The sequence below is a fragment of the Caenorhabditis elegans genome, chromosome V (assembly GCF_000002985.6).
Source record: "Caenorhabditis elegans chromosome V".
NCBI lineage: Eukaryota > Metazoa > Nematoda > Chromadorea > Rhabditida > Rhabditidae > Caenorhabditis > Caenorhabditis elegans.
The window spans coordinates 4,158,033-4,175,811 of record NC_003283.11 but is presented as its reverse complement, the minus strand read 5'-3'; the positions used below and the strand labels follow the sequence as shown (position 1 = coordinate 4,175,811).

The 17,779-nt window shown below is 36.4% G+C and overlaps 5 protein-coding genes and 1 non-coding gene across 10 annotated transcripts; 2 read left to right on the top strand and 4 right to left on the bottom strand.

Annotated features, from left to right (window-relative positions):
- Positions 1-171: 171 nt before the first annotated feature.
- coh-4 (Rad21/Rec8-like protein C-terminal eukaryotic domain-containing protein) lies at positions 172-5,900 on the top strand (the record flags this gene model as incomplete). 3 transcript variants are annotated; one of them, NM_071760.3, is made up of 11 exons in its annotated part: positions 172-248; positions 294-496; positions 551-717; positions 770-930; positions 1,580-1,856; positions 2,827-3,006; positions 3,060-3,400; positions 4,019-4,123; positions 4,172-4,282; positions 5,421-5,524; positions 5,574-5,900. In NM_071760.3, the coding sequence occupies 11 exons, from the start codon at positions 187-189 to the stop codon at positions 5,690-5,692; spliced, it is 1,830 nt and encodes a 609-aa protein (NP_504161.1). The 3 variants fall into 3 exon arrangements, with proteins under 3 accessions (NP_504161.1, NP_001317850.1, NP_001317851.1); NM_001330833.3 differs by lacking the exons at positions 172-248; positions 294-496; positions 551-717; positions 770-930 and having other exon boundaries at positions 1,644-1,856; positions 5,574-5,692; NM_001330834.3 differs by lacking the exons at positions 172-248; positions 294-496; positions 551-717; positions 770-930; positions 1,580-1,856 and having other exon boundaries at positions 2,854-3,006; positions 5,574-5,692.
- Positions 5,574-9,177, top strand: Y45G5AM.7 (Cilia- and flagella-associated protein 157; the record flags this gene model as incomplete). 2 transcript variants are annotated; one of them, NM_071759.5, is made up of 6 exons in its annotated part: positions 5,574-6,090; positions 6,148-6,207; positions 6,251-6,851; positions 6,905-7,003; positions 7,760-8,105; positions 8,793-9,177. In NM_071759.5, 6 exons carry the CDS (start codon positions 6,062-6,064, stop codon positions 8,957-8,959), a joined length of 1,302 nt encoding a protein of 433 aa, NP_504160.1. The 2 variants fall into 2 exon arrangements, with proteins under 2 accessions (NP_504160.1, NP_001317849.1); NM_001330832.3 differs by lacking the exons at positions 5,574-6,090; positions 6,148-6,207; positions 6,251-6,851; positions 6,905-7,003 and having other exon boundaries at positions 8,015-8,105; positions 8,793-8,959.
- Y45G5AM.3 (FBA_2 domain-containing protein) lies at positions 8,987-11,258 on the bottom strand. Of its 2 annotated transcripts, none has more exons than NM_071758.3 (4): positions 11,138-11,258; positions 10,621-10,981; positions 9,286-9,986; positions 8,987-9,237 (listed from the first exon to the last, which is right to left on the bottom strand). In NM_071758.3, exons 2-4 carry the CDS (start codon positions 10,966-10,968, stop codon positions 9,054-9,056), a joined length of 1,233 nt encoding a protein of 410 aa, NP_504159.2. In that variant the 5' UTR covers positions 10,969-10,981; positions 11,138-11,258; the 3' UTR covers positions 8,987-9,053. The 2 variants fall into 2 exon arrangements, 1 of the variants encoding a protein (NP_504159.2); NR_138523.1 differs by having other exon boundaries at positions 9,054-9,237; positions 11,138-11,206.
- A 942-nt stretch (positions 11,259-12,200) lies between these two features.
- Y45G5AM.4 (HTH_17 domain-containing protein) lies at positions 12,201-12,590 on the bottom strand (the record flags this gene model as incomplete). Its single annotated transcript, NM_001038425.1, has 1 exon — positions 12,201-12,590. One exon carries the CDS (start codon positions 12,588-12,590, stop codon positions 12,201-12,203), a length of 390 nt encoding a protein of 129 aa, NP_001033514.1.
- Positions 12,591-14,086: 1,496 nt separating this feature from the next.
- On the bottom strand, positions 14,087-14,200 carry Y45G5AM.10. Its single transcript, NR_068694.1, has one exon. It is a non-coding gene; the product is annotated as an Unclassified non-coding RNA Y45G5AM.10 (non-coding RNA).
- A 722-nt stretch (positions 14,201-14,922) lies between these two features.
- On the bottom strand, positions 14,923-15,426 carry Y45G5AM.5 (uncharacterized protein; the record flags this gene model as incomplete). The annotated part of the gene is made up of 1 exon (NM_071756.4): positions 14,923-15,426. The coding sequence occupies one exon, from the start codon at positions 15,424-15,426 to the stop codon at positions 14,923-14,925; it is 504 nt and encodes a 167-aa protein (NP_504157.2).
- Positions 15,427-17,779: the final 2,353 nt, after the last annotated feature.

Here is a 17,779-nt window from a genome sequence, read left to right as displayed (position 1 = left end):
CGAAAGAGCTTGTTTTGATTTGTGCGCCTTTAAAGAAATGGTACGGTAGGCAATGGTCTCGCAGTGATCGAGCCAGAATTTTCAGATTTATTATTATTTTTTTGGGACTTTTATATCCTTTTTTATCCCTTTTTTTCGTTTCTTTCGAACGTATTTTCAATTAAAAATTGCAGAAAATCAATCACCATGGTCATAAGCATTGATGTGCCGCTAAAAGCGTCGGAGGAAGCGACTGTGAAGTTCCTATTGTAAGAAATATATTTTATGCCAGATTAATACAGTTTTTTTTGCAGAGGAATAGTTTTTGGATCCCACAAAAAACTCGGATTGCAATCAAATCGTCGTGAGTGCCTCAGACACGATGTTCTTCAAGCAAGCAAGCTCATTCACTGGATTCTCAGAAATGAGAAGAAAAACCGAAGATCTCTCTCTGTTGCGTGTAATTTGGTGTACGGAAACACCATTGTTCTCAGTACACAAGTTGCCCGACTTCTTCGTAAGTGTTTAAAGTATCACTTTCTAGAAAAAATATTTTAAAAAAATATTACAGATGATGCAATTCGTGCTCGAGACATCGTCGCATTCACGTCGTACATGGCGCAAGAAGAAGAGAGGAAACGAAAAACTCGCGAACAGATGGAAGGAGACAACTCTAATAAAACACCAAAGAAGAAGAGAAGGCAGGCTGAGGAATTTCCTCTCGCTCCTACGCCGATTGTAAGCCTAAATGCTTCAAGAATATCGGAATTAAAACAAAAATCTATTACAGAGTGTGGCTCTACGGCAAAACATTACAATGCCAGATGTTCTCAGTGTTCACAAGAACGACCAAATTAACGTGGAAGACGACTTGGCTGCACCAACGATGGAACAACTTGAAATGATGTACGGAATGTTGGAATCAGAGAATCGGAACACGGCGATTGATTTGTAAGTTAGCATTCTCGCCTTATAATGTTCGCAATATCACTGCAACTTTTTCCTCACGAGGGACGAGGAAATGTGGTTTCTAGGCCATGGCCGAGGGGCCGACAAGTTTCAGCGGCCATTTATCTTGCTTTGTTTTCCGCTTGTTTTCTCTCGTTTTTTCTTAATGAAACTGATAAATAAATACTTTTTGCAGATGCTAAAACAATTTCCAAGTAAAAAAATGTATTCAGTGGGCAATGCAATATAATGGATTACGGGAATACAAAACCTAAACTTTTTTTTGAAACATGATACATATGCTGCTTAGATGCTGAAACTACCTGATTTTCATAACGAGGTCGCTGAAAAAGTTTTGAGATTTTCAAAATTCAACTTTTTTGGTAAAAAAGTCGAGATTTTGGCACAAAATGTTGAATTTTGAAAACCTCAAACCTTTTTCAGCGGTTTCGTTATGAAAATCAGGTAGTTTCAGCATCTAAGCAGCATATGTATCATGTTTCAGAAAAAGTTTAGGTTTTGTATTCCCGTAATCCATCAAGATAAATGGCCGCTGAAACTTGTCGGCTCCTCGGCCATGGCCTAGAAACCACTTTTCCTCGTCCTCGTGAGGAAAAAGTTGCAATGAATATAATAATGATGTGTGTTTCAGAACATTTATCGATCGATATTCCTTCAACGATGCCCGTCAAAATGTCCACAATCTGAATCTGAATATGGAGACTGATTTTCAACGTCCATCTGATGATTTTATCCGAAGCCAGCTCATGACACCTACCAAATCCATACCACAAGAGGAAGAAGTATTTCAACCAGCCACGCACCTGAAGGACGTTCTTCGATTCGCCCATCTTCCCATCGCGCTAGACGAAACTGAGCGGAGAAGGAGTATGGACGAAGAAATGGAGGAAGCGAGGAATTCTGGAATCGTATGTCTAGGGGGAATTGCTTTAAAAGATGCCTATGGGGTCACAAGGACCGAATATCATGATAAAAAATTCAAAAAAAATTATAAATTTTATATGATTTTTTGAAAATTGAAAAAATCTCAGTTTTCACCTAATTCCTATTTGAATTACCGCCAATTGAATTCGTTCGATGGAGCGCGCTTGCATCATTTTAATTAATTAATTTTATTTATTCTTATTATTTCACTGATTTTCTTCGTTTTTTGCGTCTTTTTATCGGAAAATGAAAGGAATAAACAAGACAAATGAAAAATGATCTGTAAAAATTAACTGAAAATGCGTAAAACTGTTAAAATACTCAAAATATCACTGTTTTACGAATTTTCAGTTAATTTTTAATAGACATTTTGCATTTGTTTTGTTTATTTCTTTCATTTTCCGATAAAAAGACACAAAAAATGAAAAAAAATCAGTAAAATAATAAGAATAAATAAAATTAATTATTTAAAATGATGCAAGCACGCTCTATCGAACGAATTCAATTGGCGGTAAATCAAATAGGAATTAGGGGAAAACTGAGATTTTTTTTTCAATTTTCAAAAAATCATATAAAATTTAGAAAATTTTTTTGAATTTTTAAATCATGATATTTGGTCATTGTGACCCGATAAGCATGTTTTAAAGCAATTTCCCCACTGAATGAAGTCCACCTTTAAAAGAAAAATTTTTTTAAAAAATCCAGAATAATTCGGATTTTTTTTAATTTTTAACATTTTTTTTTGTTTTGGTGGTTTTTCCGAATTTGATGTTATTTTGAATTTTTTACACCCAAAATGACCTAAAAAACGGTATTTCTTAACCAAAATATACAAAAAAAGTGTTAAAATTTCGGAAAACATACCAAATTTTAGCTAAAATCTCCATTTTTGCCAATTTTTTCGTTTCACAACGGCTGGAATTTCAACTTTTTTTCGAATTTTTTCGTTTTCAGAACACCGAGTTTCTTACGCCACAACAGATGAATGTTCCACGTATCGCCTCGGAAATCTTGGAATTAGATGACGAAGTTTTGATTCCAAGAACAATACCTAAAGCTCCTCATAGTGCTACAAAAAACCAAATGGCTGAGAACGAGGGAGCAGAGGAAGGGATCAATTATAAAATTCCATTAGTAGGCGATCAAGATGTGAAATCAATATTATTCCACGCCTTTTTTTTTACCAGAGAGACATGCATCACTTGATGGAAGATTATTCCAGTCTTCACTTCAAAGACGTGGAGCCTCTATGTCGGAAGACAAGCAAAGTGATGAATTTAAAAGATCTGTTGAACCCGATCCCGTACTACCTTCGAAAAGGATGCAATACAGACATGTGGGATCTGTTCAAAGTGAAAACGAGGAAATTTGATTCCACAATTGGGCGCCACGATGTATCTGATACTGAAGATGAGGATGAGGAAGCGGAGAGGAGAAATCGACGTGAAGCCGAACGCGAGCTCTTGGAGACCATCGACTTGTCACAGATGAAGTTCATGGCGACTCCACTGAAGGAAAAAAGTCCTATGTACGCATTTAAATGTGTTGCAGTCGAATTTTTTATTGCTATATTAGACTCAAAATTTTCTGAACACACCGAATTTCATAATGAAACTTCTCAAAAAAAAAAAAGTTAAGACGACTCTAAAAATGGCCTAAAATTAGTTAAAATTTTAAATTTGACTTGTCAGCAGCTGGAGACAATTTTTTTTTGAAATCACCGTCAAATTTTGAGTGTACAGGTCAATTATCTTGCTTTTTCAACTTGAATAAGGGATTTTAAAGTCGATGGACGGTGAGATTTTTGAATTTTTTAAACCAAATCTCGCCGTCCATCGACTTTAAAATACCTACATAAATCGAGTTGAAAAAGCAAGATAATTGCATTGGATACCCAAAATTTGACGGTGATTTCAAAAAAAAAAAGTCTCCAGCCGCTGACAAGTCAAATTTCAAATTTTAACTAATTTTAGGCCAGTTTTTGAGCCGCCATTATTTTTTTTTGGAGAAGTTTCATTACGAAATTCGGCGTTTTCAGACAATTTTGAGTCTTTTATTAAGCAATAAAAAAACAATCGACTACACCACCTTTAAAATAATCACCAGGCTTCAAGCTTTGAGCATTTGAGTAATTTTCAATTTTCAGCATGACTCCAGCGCATCGACCGGAAGAAATAGAGTTTCGAGAAGAGCTCGAGGTTCCACGATTGGAACAATTTGAGCCGATGAATGTGAATCCGATTTCTCCAAGGTTTTAGCTTCGTTTTTCGAGAATTTGATGATAAATTTTATGTTTCAGGATGGATGAGCCGGCGCTATTGGAAGAAAACTGGAATTCCAAACCGACGTGGTCAAATCCGATATCTGAAAACATTGCGGATGCGCTCACCATCCGTGCGAATATTATTCAGTGAGCTGAATACTCCAGTTGCACGGCCTCCTGGAGTGTTCATAATTATTAGAGCGCGCTCGCGCGGCACCTCACGAACTCCAGAATTCGCGGGATTTCGTTTCGCTGCGGGGACAGCAGTTTTTGGCTATTTTTGGCTTCTATGGAAATTATTTTTAATTTTTTAATTGATAATATTGTTGAGAAGCACCATCCGAATTGAAAATGTGTAAAATTATGAAATTTGATCACATAGTGAAAGTTTTACACAAGAATAATAATAATAATTGTTTATTTGCCACAAGAAATAGCTACACCGGAAGACAAAGAAAAAAAGTAAAATAAAAAAGATGTGTGGACAGATAAATAAAATGACCAATTGGACCAGCTATAGCCCGGGAGGTCAAGTTGGGGGGAAGAGGGTGTCAAATGGGATAGAGCCTAGGCGCGACGCAAATGCATTTGGAGTTAACAGTTTAGGGAAACGTTTTGCTATTCGGTTCCACAACGACAAGTTAACATGTAGAAAACATTTAGACGGGACGCCACAGACAACAAGTAGATAGGGGTGAAATCACCACGACTTTCTTAATAAAATGTATCAGTACCGTCAGTTTTTCGATTTCAGAGTCGTAAAATATGTCATTTTGTAGAGAAAAGTTTGTTTCACAAAAATCCATGTTTGAAATTTTAAAATTGTTCTTATTAAAAATTGAAAAAATTAGATTTTAACGTAAAATTGTTGATTTTTTGAATATTTTCATATTAGAAATCAAACAATTAAAATTTCAAACATGGATTTTTGTGGAACAGACTTTTCTCTACAAAATGACATATTTTACGACTCTGAAATCGAAAAACTAACGGTACTGATACATTTTAAAGAAAGCCGTGGTGACTCCTTCAGTTTTCGGTCAATTTTCATAATTTTCAATTCATTTTCAATTCGGCTGGTGCTTCTCAACAATATTATAAATTAAAAATTAAAAATAATTTCCGTAGAAGCCAAAAATAGCCAAAAACTACTGTCCCCGCCGCGAAACGAAATCCCGCGAATTCTGGAGTTCGTGAGGTGCCGCGCGAGCGCACTCTAATAATTATGAACACTTGAGCAGGGCGTGCAGCTGACAGTATTATTTATTCACGCAGTTATTTTCAGCAAGCTGAATAGTGAATGCCCCTACGAGGTCACTCTGGATTCGATTATCCCACTGGCTGCGACATCTCGACGAGAAGCCGCTCGCACATTTTATACAGTTCTTGGTAGATTAAATAGTTTATTACGTCATTTTCAATATTTTTGGTGTTTCAGAGCTCCTCAAAGAACGTGAGATCAAGGCCATTCAACGTGATCCTTATGGAAATATCGATTTGCTGCTATCAACGGATGACATTGAAGATATCGACGAGCTGGCAATGGCGGATTTTTAACTGTACAATTGTTTTTTCTTTTTTAATAGTTTAGCTGCATTTAAATAGAATCAAAAGTATTTCTCCCACTTGTAAAATTGTAAACTGTCCATTTTAAACTGTTTTCCCCTTTTTCTTTTCCTGACTCTCATGTTCAATTTCCATCGTGTATCATTCTTATTCCCTGTTTTTTTTTCTCTGGGTAAAATCTTATTTTGTTCAAAAAACGTCAGCCGTCTGCACCGTCCGACTTATGTGTGCCTTTAAGTGAATGTTGCAAGCGCGCTCTAACGCGAAGCGGGGTCATTCAAAAAATCCTTCCGATTTTTAATTCATTTCTCGGTTTTCTTTCTCTGATTTTCTAGATTTTACAACTAATTCGACTCACAAATGGATGAAACTCAAAGAAGTGTGCCTGGGTGAGATTTTAAGCATTTATTTTAATAAGTTTTTCAATAAAAAGCGCCAATTTTCAGGTCCAATTCAAGCTTGGTTAGAGATCCAGAAATTGAACGTCTCGCTCCTGTTTCCGTGAAGTAATTTAATTATATATTATTACATTAAAACATTTTTTTTCAGAGGCAGTGATAAGTATACTGCTATCTTTCAAGACCTTAAAGCTTCCTGGAAAAAGTACACAGATCTGGAGGATGGAGAACGAATTGCAGCGATTTTGCGCGACAATTCAGTTGAAAATGAGGTGGAACTTTTATCAAAAATGTCGGAAAATGAGATTGCCGACTTATTCCGAGTGAAACTCCGCAAAGTGGCTATTCTTGAAGAAGAAAACGATCAGCTACATCGTCGAAATCGTGATTTATCTCACAGGCTTCATCTAGTCGAGCATCGAGTCGGAAAAGCTCAAATCGTTGTGATGGAAAAAGTCGAAAAAGCCACCGGACACATTATTCAAGAGTTTCACGAACGAGAACTTGATCTGGCAAGAAATGTGGAGATTCTCCAGGAGGAAAACTCGAATTTGACGGCGAAAAATGAAAAATTAGAGGAAACAGTCGATGATTTACATGAAAAAGTTGCGAATTTGGAGACTTCCAATAAAGAATTGACAGAGATAAATGTGGATAATGAGCGGAAAATTTCGAATTCTAGCGATGAAATTTTCAGTTTGCAAGATCTTCTAGGAAAAACCAAGGTACAACTGGAAGAGGAGACTGAAAAGGTGAGGGAAAAGCTATTTTTTAAAAAGATTTTTTTAAAAAATTTAATTTTCAGGTATTGCAAGAACGGACGATTGTCGAAAATTTGAAAGCCCAATTTTTGAAAGAGCGAAAAGAATCGACGGAAAAAATCGAGCTAATCCAGAAAGAAGCTGTTAGTATTCTTTTTTTTGAAGAATTGTGATTATTAAATGCAACTTGACGCGAAAAGACCGAATTTCATGGACAAAATAGTCTAAAATATCTTAAAATTTTGAAAAAATTACTAAAATTCAGCCAAAATCTCCAATTTTGGCTGGAAATTATTTTTTATTCGACAATTTCTATATTTTTGTCGTTTATCTCACTTTTTCGTCGATTCAGGCACATTTGAACCTGATGGGAAACCAAAAAAAAATGAAATTCCAGCCGCTGTGACGCGGAAAAATTGGCAAAAATGGAGATTTTAGCTAAAATTTGGTCTTTTTTCCGAAATTTCGACACATTTTTGTATATTTTGGTTTTGAAAATCGGTTTTTAGGGCATTTTGAGTATAAAAAATCCAAAATAACCTCAAATTCAGACAAATCCCCTGAAAATGAAAAAAAGTAAAATCCGACTTTAAAAACGCAAAATTTTCAATTTTGGTGGAATTCCCTCCAAAATAATTACCTCCAACCAATCAGCTATTCGCTCCGCCCACATTGAACCAATCAGTATCTTCGAACTCCGCCCACTTCATCCGATTGGTTCAAAAGTGGGAGGAGCAAATCGCTGATTGGTCGCGGTTCTCATTTTGGAGGAAATTTCAGGAAATTTACCGAAAATTGAAAAATAAGTTGGATTTTTTTAAATTTTTGCGGTTTTTAAGACTATTTTGGATATTTTTTCAAAAAATTCCTCAAAAATTAAATAATTTTGCTTTATTCAGGAGGATTACAGAAAACGTATCGAAGAAGACATCAGAAATCGACAACAACGCCACAAAAAAGAAGTCGATGCTCATCAGGAGAAATTCAGCGCTACTGTAAATCATCAAAATGCTGTAATTGAAGAACTCACGCAAACCGTCAAGCAGAAACAATCAGAAATCGCCGAATTGAAGGATCAGCTGGAAAAGCAGGAATCTCGGATTAAAGGAGATCTGAAAAGAGGTCTCGCTGCGGATTATCGTCAAAAGCTCGGCATGGTATCATCACTCGACACACATCCGATCCGCACGCCGCTTTATGAAAATCCATTTTATGAATGGAATCAGGAAAATAGGAAAAGAAATGGTAATAATGCCAAAAAAATCGATAATTTTGAATTAAAAATCGAGAATTTCGGTGAATTTTCAATCAATAAGCAGCGTCGCGCAGAAATAGAGGCGGGGCTCAATTTTGCAACCCTGCGGCACGGTTTTTCCTCAACTTTTTCGCTCGTTTCCGCTTTTTCGTGAAATTTTTCAATAAGGTTTTGGGTTTACCTTATTTTTTCGAAAAAAAGTAAAATCAAATCTTTACTTTTTTAACAGTGATAAAGAGCGAAAAAAACTTATGAAAAACCGTGCCGCAGAATTACGAAATTACGCGCCGCCTCTTTTTCTATGCGACGCTGATGTTCACTGATCGATCATTTAATTTCAACAGAACTTTAAATGCAAAAAAAAAAATCGAAAAATCATAAATTTTGAATTACCGCCCGTTTATCTCGAAACTCCGCCCTTTTTTCTGTGCCGCACCTTGATTTTTTGCAAAAAAATGGGCGGAATTTAGATTTAAAAAATGAAGAAAATGCACCGAAATTATCGATTTTTAATTCAAAATTATAGACATTAAATTTGCGTCAAAATAGATTTTTTAAAAATTGCGGCACAGAAAAATGGGCGGAGTTTCGAGATAAATTCGCGGTAATTCAAATTGAATTGATTTTTCCTTTTTTTTTGGCATTTTTCTCAACAAATTGTAATTTGAAAATTTCAGAACGTGCTCAGTGTCCACCATCTCCTCAGCGAACGCTCGGGATTCAAACGTCTGCAGATCTTGCTCCCGCAGCAGCTCCAGTCACATCTACAAAACCTCGTCAACTCGGAAACCAAAAGAATGTCAAATTCACGAGTTCGGGAAGACTTCCTTCGCATCGAAAATAACTTGAGATTAACTAATTTCATTTGATTTTTCAGAAAAAAAGCATTTATTTATTTTTATTTAAATTCAACTCCAACAAATATTTCGAAAAAAAAATCAGGGAATCCAATAGTCGCTGTACGTCTTTCCCTGGTATGTACACTTGCGTCCAGTAGCATAAATTGAAATTCTATCGTCCATAATGCTGAGAGTTAGGCTCTCGAATGAATCGATCAAACTATAAATTTGCAGACAATCTCCACGACCACAAACTCTCTCGAAATCACCACAGAAGCCGGCTCTGAAAAATTGTAATAAAAGTTTCTAGTTTTAAGCTAAAAATTCCTACGCTTCTTCCTCGAAAGCCTTATCCCATTGCCGAACTTGGATCCCTCGAATCATCGCAGGCTTGTCTGCCTGCCTTCTACACCACAAAAGAGCCTGTCTAAATCCGGGAACACTTTTTCCATTGAGCCAATTCTTCAGGAATTGATTGATTCCACTGTCAGTAATGTTTACAGCGTCAAAGCTCATAGTTTTGGCAGCCAGCTTGAGGAATTGCTCATCGGAGAACGCAGCTCGGCACCAGAAGTAGAAGCCCGGAACAGTCATGATTTGCGGCAAAGCTACGAATTCGGTGGGGAGCGTGAAAGTTTCTCTATCTTGTTCAAGAGTTATCAGCTGTAGATCATCAAGTTGTTCTGGAACCTTTTGAAGCCACCAGCGGAAAGTTTCCAGATCATCGGCGCCAATTCGAACATCCTTGCAACGTGGCAAATGTTTAATCTGGCTGGATTCCGTTGGATAGTGAGCCATTTCCACTTTGAGCACAGCAATTTCGAAATTACACTTTTTCATCCACTTTTCCGCAAATTTGGCAGCCTCCTGATAATAATTGCAATTATTCAGCAAAATACTTCTAACATCCGGTTTTCGCATGTATTTGATCCAACGAATTTGAGTATCATCACCGAGTTGCGAAAACACAACCTCGAATCGTTTTCCCGAGTGGAAGTCGTGATGGAATTGAACACGGACCACCACGTTGTCCTGAAAATATATCATTTTAAAGGTGGAGTGCCGAAATTTGAGACATTGTTTTTTTTTCGACCAAAATTGGTCCAAAACTACCGAATTTCGTAATGAGACGTTCTGAAAATTTCTCAAAAAAATGTTATGGCGGGTCAAAGTTCGACAAAATAAGGCCCATTTTCAGCTAAAATCAAAAAAAATTTCCAACTTCTCGGTGTCACAACGTCTGGAACCTAATTTTTATTTATTTATCACTTTTTAATAAATATTGTGGTCTTTGATTTGTTGATTTAAGTACATTTATGGTCTTTGGGGCACAAAATGTAGCTTTTATTTGTGCCCCACTGACCATAAATGTACTTAAATCAACGAATAAACGCCCATTCAAAGACCACAATATTTATTGAAAAGTGATGAATAAATAAAAATGTAATATTTGGTTCCAGACGCTGCGACACCGAGAAGTTGGAAAAATGTTTGATTTTAGCTAAAAATGGGTCTTATCTTGCCGAGCTTTGAACCGCCAGAACTTTTTTTTTTTTAGAAATTTTCAGAACGTCTCATTACGAAATTCGGTAGTTTTGGGCCATTTTGGGTCTAAAAAAGCAAAGTCTCAAATTTCGGTACCACCTTTAAGATTAAAACAACTTACAAAATCCTCCCGACTCAGCAAGTAGTGGTTTTCATTGTCCAGAATTTCGATGCTATGTATTTTAATGGGAGTTCTGGAAACAGTCTCCTGATCGGCTTTCGAACAGAACCCTAGTCTGCTCCTCGCCCAGTAATCCATATTTTTGACAACTTCCCTCCGACAATCTTCATTCAGAACAGACCATTTCTCGAATCCCCCAATCGATTTGCACAGCGCATCGAATTCTTTTTGGGTTGCAATTCTTGTGGCAAGTCTAGGCTGCGCAGAGGGACCCTCGTGCTCAATTTCGTCGAGTAGATCACCAAAAAGTCCGAAGGGTATCGCTTCGCCTTCTTCGTCAGAAGACATTTTCAATAGTAATCTGCAGATAAATCTTTTTTTAAACTTTTTCCCCTTTTATATGGTGAAACATTTCGAAATATTGCTTAACTAACTAGTGGTATTTGACGAGTATTTACAAGTAAGCATCAGACAAGTCGAACATTAAGAACCAAACTCTACAAAGCGGATAACTTACTATTTAAAAACAAGAACTGACAAGAAGTCCTAAATTATTTAGAAATGAAAATTGAAACGTAAGTTTTTGAAAATTTCAACACAAATATGCCTTGCAAATACTGGCGTGAGAAAAAGAGAAGAGGAAGGATGAGAGATTTAGACACACAGCCGGTTGAGTGTTTCCGTGGTTGGCAATAAAAACTTGGTTTTGTGAACTTTTTCGGAACCGTGACTTGTGTGTCGTTTTTTAGAGAATACGGAATAGAATAGGAGAATACGGTACCCAGTCTTGACACGACAATTTTTGTTTCAATATACAAGTTCAATATAAAAGGTTGTGTGCCTTTCTGAGAATGCGTCTTGCGCAACATATTTGACGCGCAAAATATCTCATAGCGAAAACTACAATAATTATTTAAACCACTACTGTAGCGCTGGTGTCGATTTGCGGGCTCGATTTTTGAAATTAATTTATGTTTGAATTGTGTCAGAGATTTTCCATTTTCCTTCGTTTCTTCGTATTATTCTTTATTTTAGCGCTACAGTAGTCATTTAGAGAATATCTGTAGTTTTCGCTACGAGATATTTTGCGCGTCAAATATGTTGCGCATTCTCAGAGTTACGTGTTCCCGTAATATTTAGTTTTCTCGCGAATTGTTCAAATTTATGTGTTTCGATTAATTTATTAAGGTTTTGTCGAATAAACAAAATTTTTTTCGAAAAACTAAAATTAATCTTTGGAAAATTCAGCAGCAAGGAGAGTTTGAAATTACCGTATACTTTAAAAGGCGCACACCCTTTTTCATTTGAAAAAAATCGTCGTTTCGAGACCGGGTACCGTATTATTAGTGTGAAATTTCGGTTCTGGGTGCTAAAGCAAAAACTAGAAAATGCCAAGAAAATTCGGAGTTTTCCCACGTGTATATAGATTTTTTTTCCGATAGTATTACGCCAAGATCTGAACATTTGTGCTGGTCGAACGCCACACTAGACATCTGGAAAATTTTTTCCAATTCTCGCTCCTGGTAAAATATATTAGCAACATTTTTATAATCACATTTATTTTCCAAATAAAAATCAAATTAATCAAGATGCTCGTAGGTAATACGATCGTGTACATTTCTGCGAAAGCATCCGAACAATCTAGTTTTCCAGCTGACCGGTCGGCTTCTTCCCTTTTCTGCCAACTTGTGCAGCTTGTCATAGCTGGCTCTGCATCCCTTCTGTACATCTTCCTTGCTCACTTTCAATCGGTCCGCAGCTCTTTCAACGGATTGTTCAGGAAAGAACTTATCTTCGAGATCATTCCTGCTTTTTGTGAGCTTCTGGAACATTCGGGAGAACGCTTGAAAATCCGTGTGATCGTTGAATCTGCCGAAGACTCCGTGTTTGTACTGATTGAAGAGATAATGGAAAAGCGCATCGAATTCTTGAGAATAGAGGTATTCCGGAGTTTTGATGAGCGATTTCATTTTATTTCCAATTCTGGAAAAAAAAACTATTTTATTGAGAAGTCTCAACAGAAAAATGTGGTATATATTCTATAGAATCATCAAAGTAAATACGGTACCCGGTCTCGACACGACACTTTTTTTGTAAAATGCGAGAAGGTGTGCGCCTTTCAGTTATGGTACCTTCAAACTCTCAATGCTGAAAAGAGTAGTTTATATCGAGTAGTAACCAAAATTTTGGCATTACAGTACATTTCAAAGGCGCACACCTTTTTTCATTAAATAAAAATTAGTCGCCTCGAGACCAGATTTGACGCAAAATCACAAATTTTCGTGTAAGGGACAATGTGGCGAATAAAATAATTTTCAATTTCTATAATGATCTTGCAAATAAAGTCAGATTTTAGAGGCACTGAAAACGAGCTATGAACTAGTCAAAGATCTACTTAATCGTTCGTTTAAGCCGAAGCGACTGGCATTTTTCAAGAAAAATTTTACAAAATCCGGCAAAACTGAGGATTAACTTTGAAATATTCCTTTCTGATATCATAAACTCCAGAAGGTGGGAAGGTGTTAGGAGATTTTATAAAATGTTGATTTACATATTATTTCGGGATTGTAGGCTTAAATCAGTAAAAAACGGAGGATTTTAAAACAAAATTCTCCAAAGTTGGGCTTTCACATTTCTGTAAGACAACGAGGGATATGAGAACGATTAGGCTCTTTTTGAAAAAAAAGAGTCAATTTTTGAATTACTTTTGACTAATCACCCTGTTTGAATTACCACCAAAATGAGAAGCCACTCCCACTCACAATCCATCGGATTGGTTAAAAAGTGGGCGGAGCGAATCGGTGATTGGTCTTGCAGTTTTCATTTTGGAGGGAATCCAAAAAGGGAGATTAGCAAGAGTTGGAAAATCGCGGTTAGGATTTTTTGTTTTTTTTTTATGTTTCCGAATTTCAGACATTTTCAGATCATCATTAATCCAATTTCAGAGAAAAAAGTTTGCTCCACCACCAATCAAACTGATAGGGGTATCATAAATGAACACAACATATCTCTTCAAAAATTAACATGCCTAACAAATTTTTCAGCAGCCTGAATTTAACTGTTGAATTTGTCGTTGGGAGTGTTTTTGAGAAAAAAGTAATTTTCCAAAGACATTCAGATTTTGCCATCTTTCAGGCTCTCTGAATGAGTTTTTTAATTGAAAAATGGATATCGGCAATTGCTAAAGTTGCCCTATGCTCAAACTTTGAACAACCGGTTACAGTTGATTGCCAAAGCTTTGGCAATTTTTCGGCAGACGACAACTTGGTTTGCCGCATAGCCCCTTTTTAAATGAAATTGTGAAAAGTTACAAATGCCGGCAACCCTATTTCTCATATTTCATTATTTGAAGTTTTAAACTGCACCGCAATTAAAATCCGACTGTATTCCTCTCACAATTCATTAAAATCACTTTCCATCATCTCAATTTGACCTTTTTCTGCCAATTTTTCTTCTTCAATTCCATCCGGATATATCACTTTCCGGTTGTTCTTGTTCGGACTCTTGCCTCACCCAAAGAAAGCGTCCGCCTCCAAAATTAAACGCGATTCATGTCGAGTACTGTCTGTACCCTCTTCATCATGCACACTATTTAGGCGAATGGAGCATTCTTCTAGGAGGCGATGTGCAAACCCATTGACACCAGAATAAGAAGAAAAACGATGTTTCCAATTTGTGTTCAACGATTCCAAACGGATTTTCGGATTTTATTAATTTTAGTCAACTTCGAGTTGAACAAATTTTTTCATTCATACCCAACGTTTTTTTAAAAGATTATAGGGAGCTCACAGAGCGCTTTTAGCTACGTGGTCCAGAAAAGAACAAAAATATTATGTTACAACTGAGAAGGGATTTGTTAGGATTGGCAAGGCGTGCCGCGGCTTTGAAAATGTTGTGACTTTTTATTTAAAATTCGAAACTATATCGCTACCGTAGCAAGACATATTTCAAAATTTTATCACCAATTTTTTTTCAAGTTTTGATGGGTTTTTCAGTGGTAGCCGCGAATTTTCGATTCACTGGTAGTTGCGAAGTTTCGGTCGTGTCAAGACCATGTACCGTATTTTCTGGCAAAATCATTTACAAAAAATGTAGGAATAACTAATACCACTGTTCTTTCATGAAACATTCACTTTTAAAACAGACTGTGTATATAAAATTGGTTTTTTTCTGTAAGAAACTGTAAGAAATTCGGCAAAGCTTTTGGAGATAAACATTTCAAGAGTGAAAGTCAATTTTCTGACTATTGCAAAGTATTGAAATTTTAACATATCAACAATTTATTCACCAAAACCTTAAAACTTAGTAATTGAACAAAATTTGTTTCTTCCTCTCGTAATCATCTTCCTCTCCATTTCCAGTTTTAGCCTCACCTACAGCCGTACTTCCGAAGCATCCAAAAATAAAATTCTTCACGCTAAACTTTCCAGTTCCATTCTTCTTCTTCTTCTTCTTATGACTAAGTTCGTGCAACTTATCATAACACTCTCTAAATCTCTGCGTCTCTTCTTCCTGACCAACTCTCTCCCGTTCCTCAGCTCTTTCCACTGCTCTTTCTGGGAAAAACCTGTCTTCCAACTCGTTCCGTTTTTGGTTTAACATTCGAAACATACGGCAGAACGCGAGAAAGTCACTGTGATCATCAACTTGCCAAAATTCTCCGTGTGAATATTGATTGAATAGTTGTTGGAATACCGAATCGAATTCCTGAGCGTATAGATATTCTGGCGTCCAGACTTCATTGCAGTGATCATCCAAAATTTCATCGACAGACTTAACGAGAGCCTTCAATTCGATATCCTCCATTATCTGAATAACAAGGATTATTAGTTGATAAAAGTTAGCACAAAAAAAAAAATGAAAAGAGCACAAAACTGCGCAGTGCTCGCTGCCTGTATTGGGGTAATGAATGTGATTTGTAGCCACGCAACGCGTCGTGTTTTTGCAATCGATGGAGCAGATGGGCAATTTAAGATTATAGTCCGTGCATGTGACGTCATAATTGATTCACAGTAAGCACTCGGGTGTATTAGGTATTGATGGGTATTTGAGTGGTTTGGATTTTTAGAGGGGACCAACTAAAAAAAAGTGAGCCATCAAAGGCTTTAAGAAACATAAAAATTTTCGACAAATGCCAGTTTGTCAAAACGTTGGAGTAGGTTGAATTATCCGAAAACAGGCGAATTTTGGTTTCCAAAATTACAGGACCTTTCTCGGCAACCAACTTCCTCCAGTTTGCATATTGCCAAGAAAATATGTTTGTAGAGCTTATATTTCAGAGTATTTTTATATTCCAAGCTGTCTGCATCAAAGCTTAAGCCTAAGCCTAAGCCTAAGAAGCCTAAGCCTAACTGAAAACTCGCGTTGATCGGCCAACAGGAACCCCCTTAAAAATTTAAAAAAAAACCAGAAAATCCTAACTAGGGAACCGTCAGAAGGTGCCCATTGGACTTGCATATGAGACCTATGCCGTTCGATAGTGCATGTCTTAAAACGGTTACTCGTGAAATTTTAGCTGCGAATCTCCAGAACCAAGCTCACGGCGGGCTCCCAAAGATCTTAAAATAGCACTTTAACAAAGCATTGGAGGGACAATTTTCCAATTTCACTTTGGTAGCTCATATCTCCGTAGATAAATTTTTTAGAGAAAAGTCATCAACTGATAAGTTGTTGAAAGTTTTTTACCAAAAAATTTTTGTTTGCGAGAAAATCATTAGAAACGGAATAGCAGCATAAAAATAACAACACCGGTTGCCGCACTTCACGCGGTTTTATCTCAAACGAAAATTTTTTGGTAAAAAGCTTTTAACTACAAACTTGTTTGTTACAACAATATCAACAACTTATCAGTTGATGACTTTTCTCTAAAAAATTTATCTACGGAGATATGAGCTACCAAAGTGAAATTGGAAAATTGGCCCTCCAATGCTTCGTTAAAGTGCTATTTTAAGATCTTTGAGGGCCCGCCGTGAGCTGGTTCTGGAGATTCGCAGCTAAAATTTCACGAGTAACCGTTTTAAGACATGCACTATCGAACGGCATAGGTCTCATACGCAAGTCCGATGGGTACCTTCTGACGGTTCCCTAGTAAGCCTAAAATAGCTAACGCTCGCCACTGACGCCAAGCCTAAGCCTATGCCTAAGAAAAAGCCTTATGAGAGAGAGAGGGAGTTTTGGCATTTTGCCAAAACTTTGAAAAATTCCAATTGTGTACCTTTAAAAATGTCTCAAAAGCTGCAAAAATTCTAAATTTTCTTTAACCCAGAAAGATACATAGCCCAAAATAGTCTGAACAACTTTTTCTACGAATATGGTATGAAAATGCTCATGTATGTATATCACAAGTATTCCAAATCTCCTGTTGTCTGCTCATTTTACACTCAAAAACAAACATTTCCATCATTCTCTCCTCTTCACACGTTGATCGATGATGATCCTCACTCCAAAAAAAGGTTCGAGCGCCCTCTACCTAATCCTTTCTTCCTCTTGTGTTGTTTTGACGACCATGTTTCAGAAGTTTTGCGTTACGTTTTTGTGGCATTATTTTAAAATTATTTAAAAAAAAATTAGGTTTCAAATACCAAATTTCAAAAATTTTTCCAACTATATTTATTTTATTATTTCAGTAGAAACTTTAATTTTGAAAAACACTCCGAAATTATTTAATAGTCAGCATTTAGTAGTAATAGTCAAATTCAAGAATAATTTTAATAATTTTCAAAGTAGGCAGGAAGACAGGAAGACATGTTATAGGAGCGTAGGCAGGCATGAGGTAGGCATACTCCTGAAGACGTACCTACCTATTTCTACTGTAAATTATGACCCAATTTTTAATTTTGTTAATTATGCGAATTGAAGGTTCTTCTTGAGAATTGAACATGTAGCAGATCTTGAAATTTTTCAAAAAGTTTCGTTCCCGGTAAATTTCCGGCAAATTGGCGAGTTGCCGAATTTGCCGGAAAAAGGGCAATTTTTTTTTAATTTTCGGCAAATTGAAGTTTTGCACATTTTCTGGAAATTGTAGAATTTCAATTCTGATCGGCAAAATTGTACGCATCCTTTGAATTTTCCTACGTCTAGTTTGAAAAGTTAGCAATTTCCATGAAAATATCTAAAGAAACCGGGGAAAAAAATTCGAACAGGCACAGTTTTAAGTGTT

Bases quoted from the DNA above. Each gene is read 5' to 3' on its own strand.
- Y45G5AM.3 (NM_071758.3), bottom strand. From the start codon at position 10,968: ATGTCTTCTGACGAAGAAGGCGAAGCGATACCCTTCGGACTTTTTGGT. The intron at 9,987-10,620 runs GTAAGTTGTTTT...ATATATTTTCAG, and splicing joins TGCTGAGTCGGGAGGATTTT to GACAACGTGGTGGTCCGTGT. The intron at 9,238-9,285 runs GTAGGAATTTTT...ACAATTTTTCAG, and splicing joins AAGGCTTTCGAGGAAGAAGC to AGCCGGCTTCTGTGGTGATT.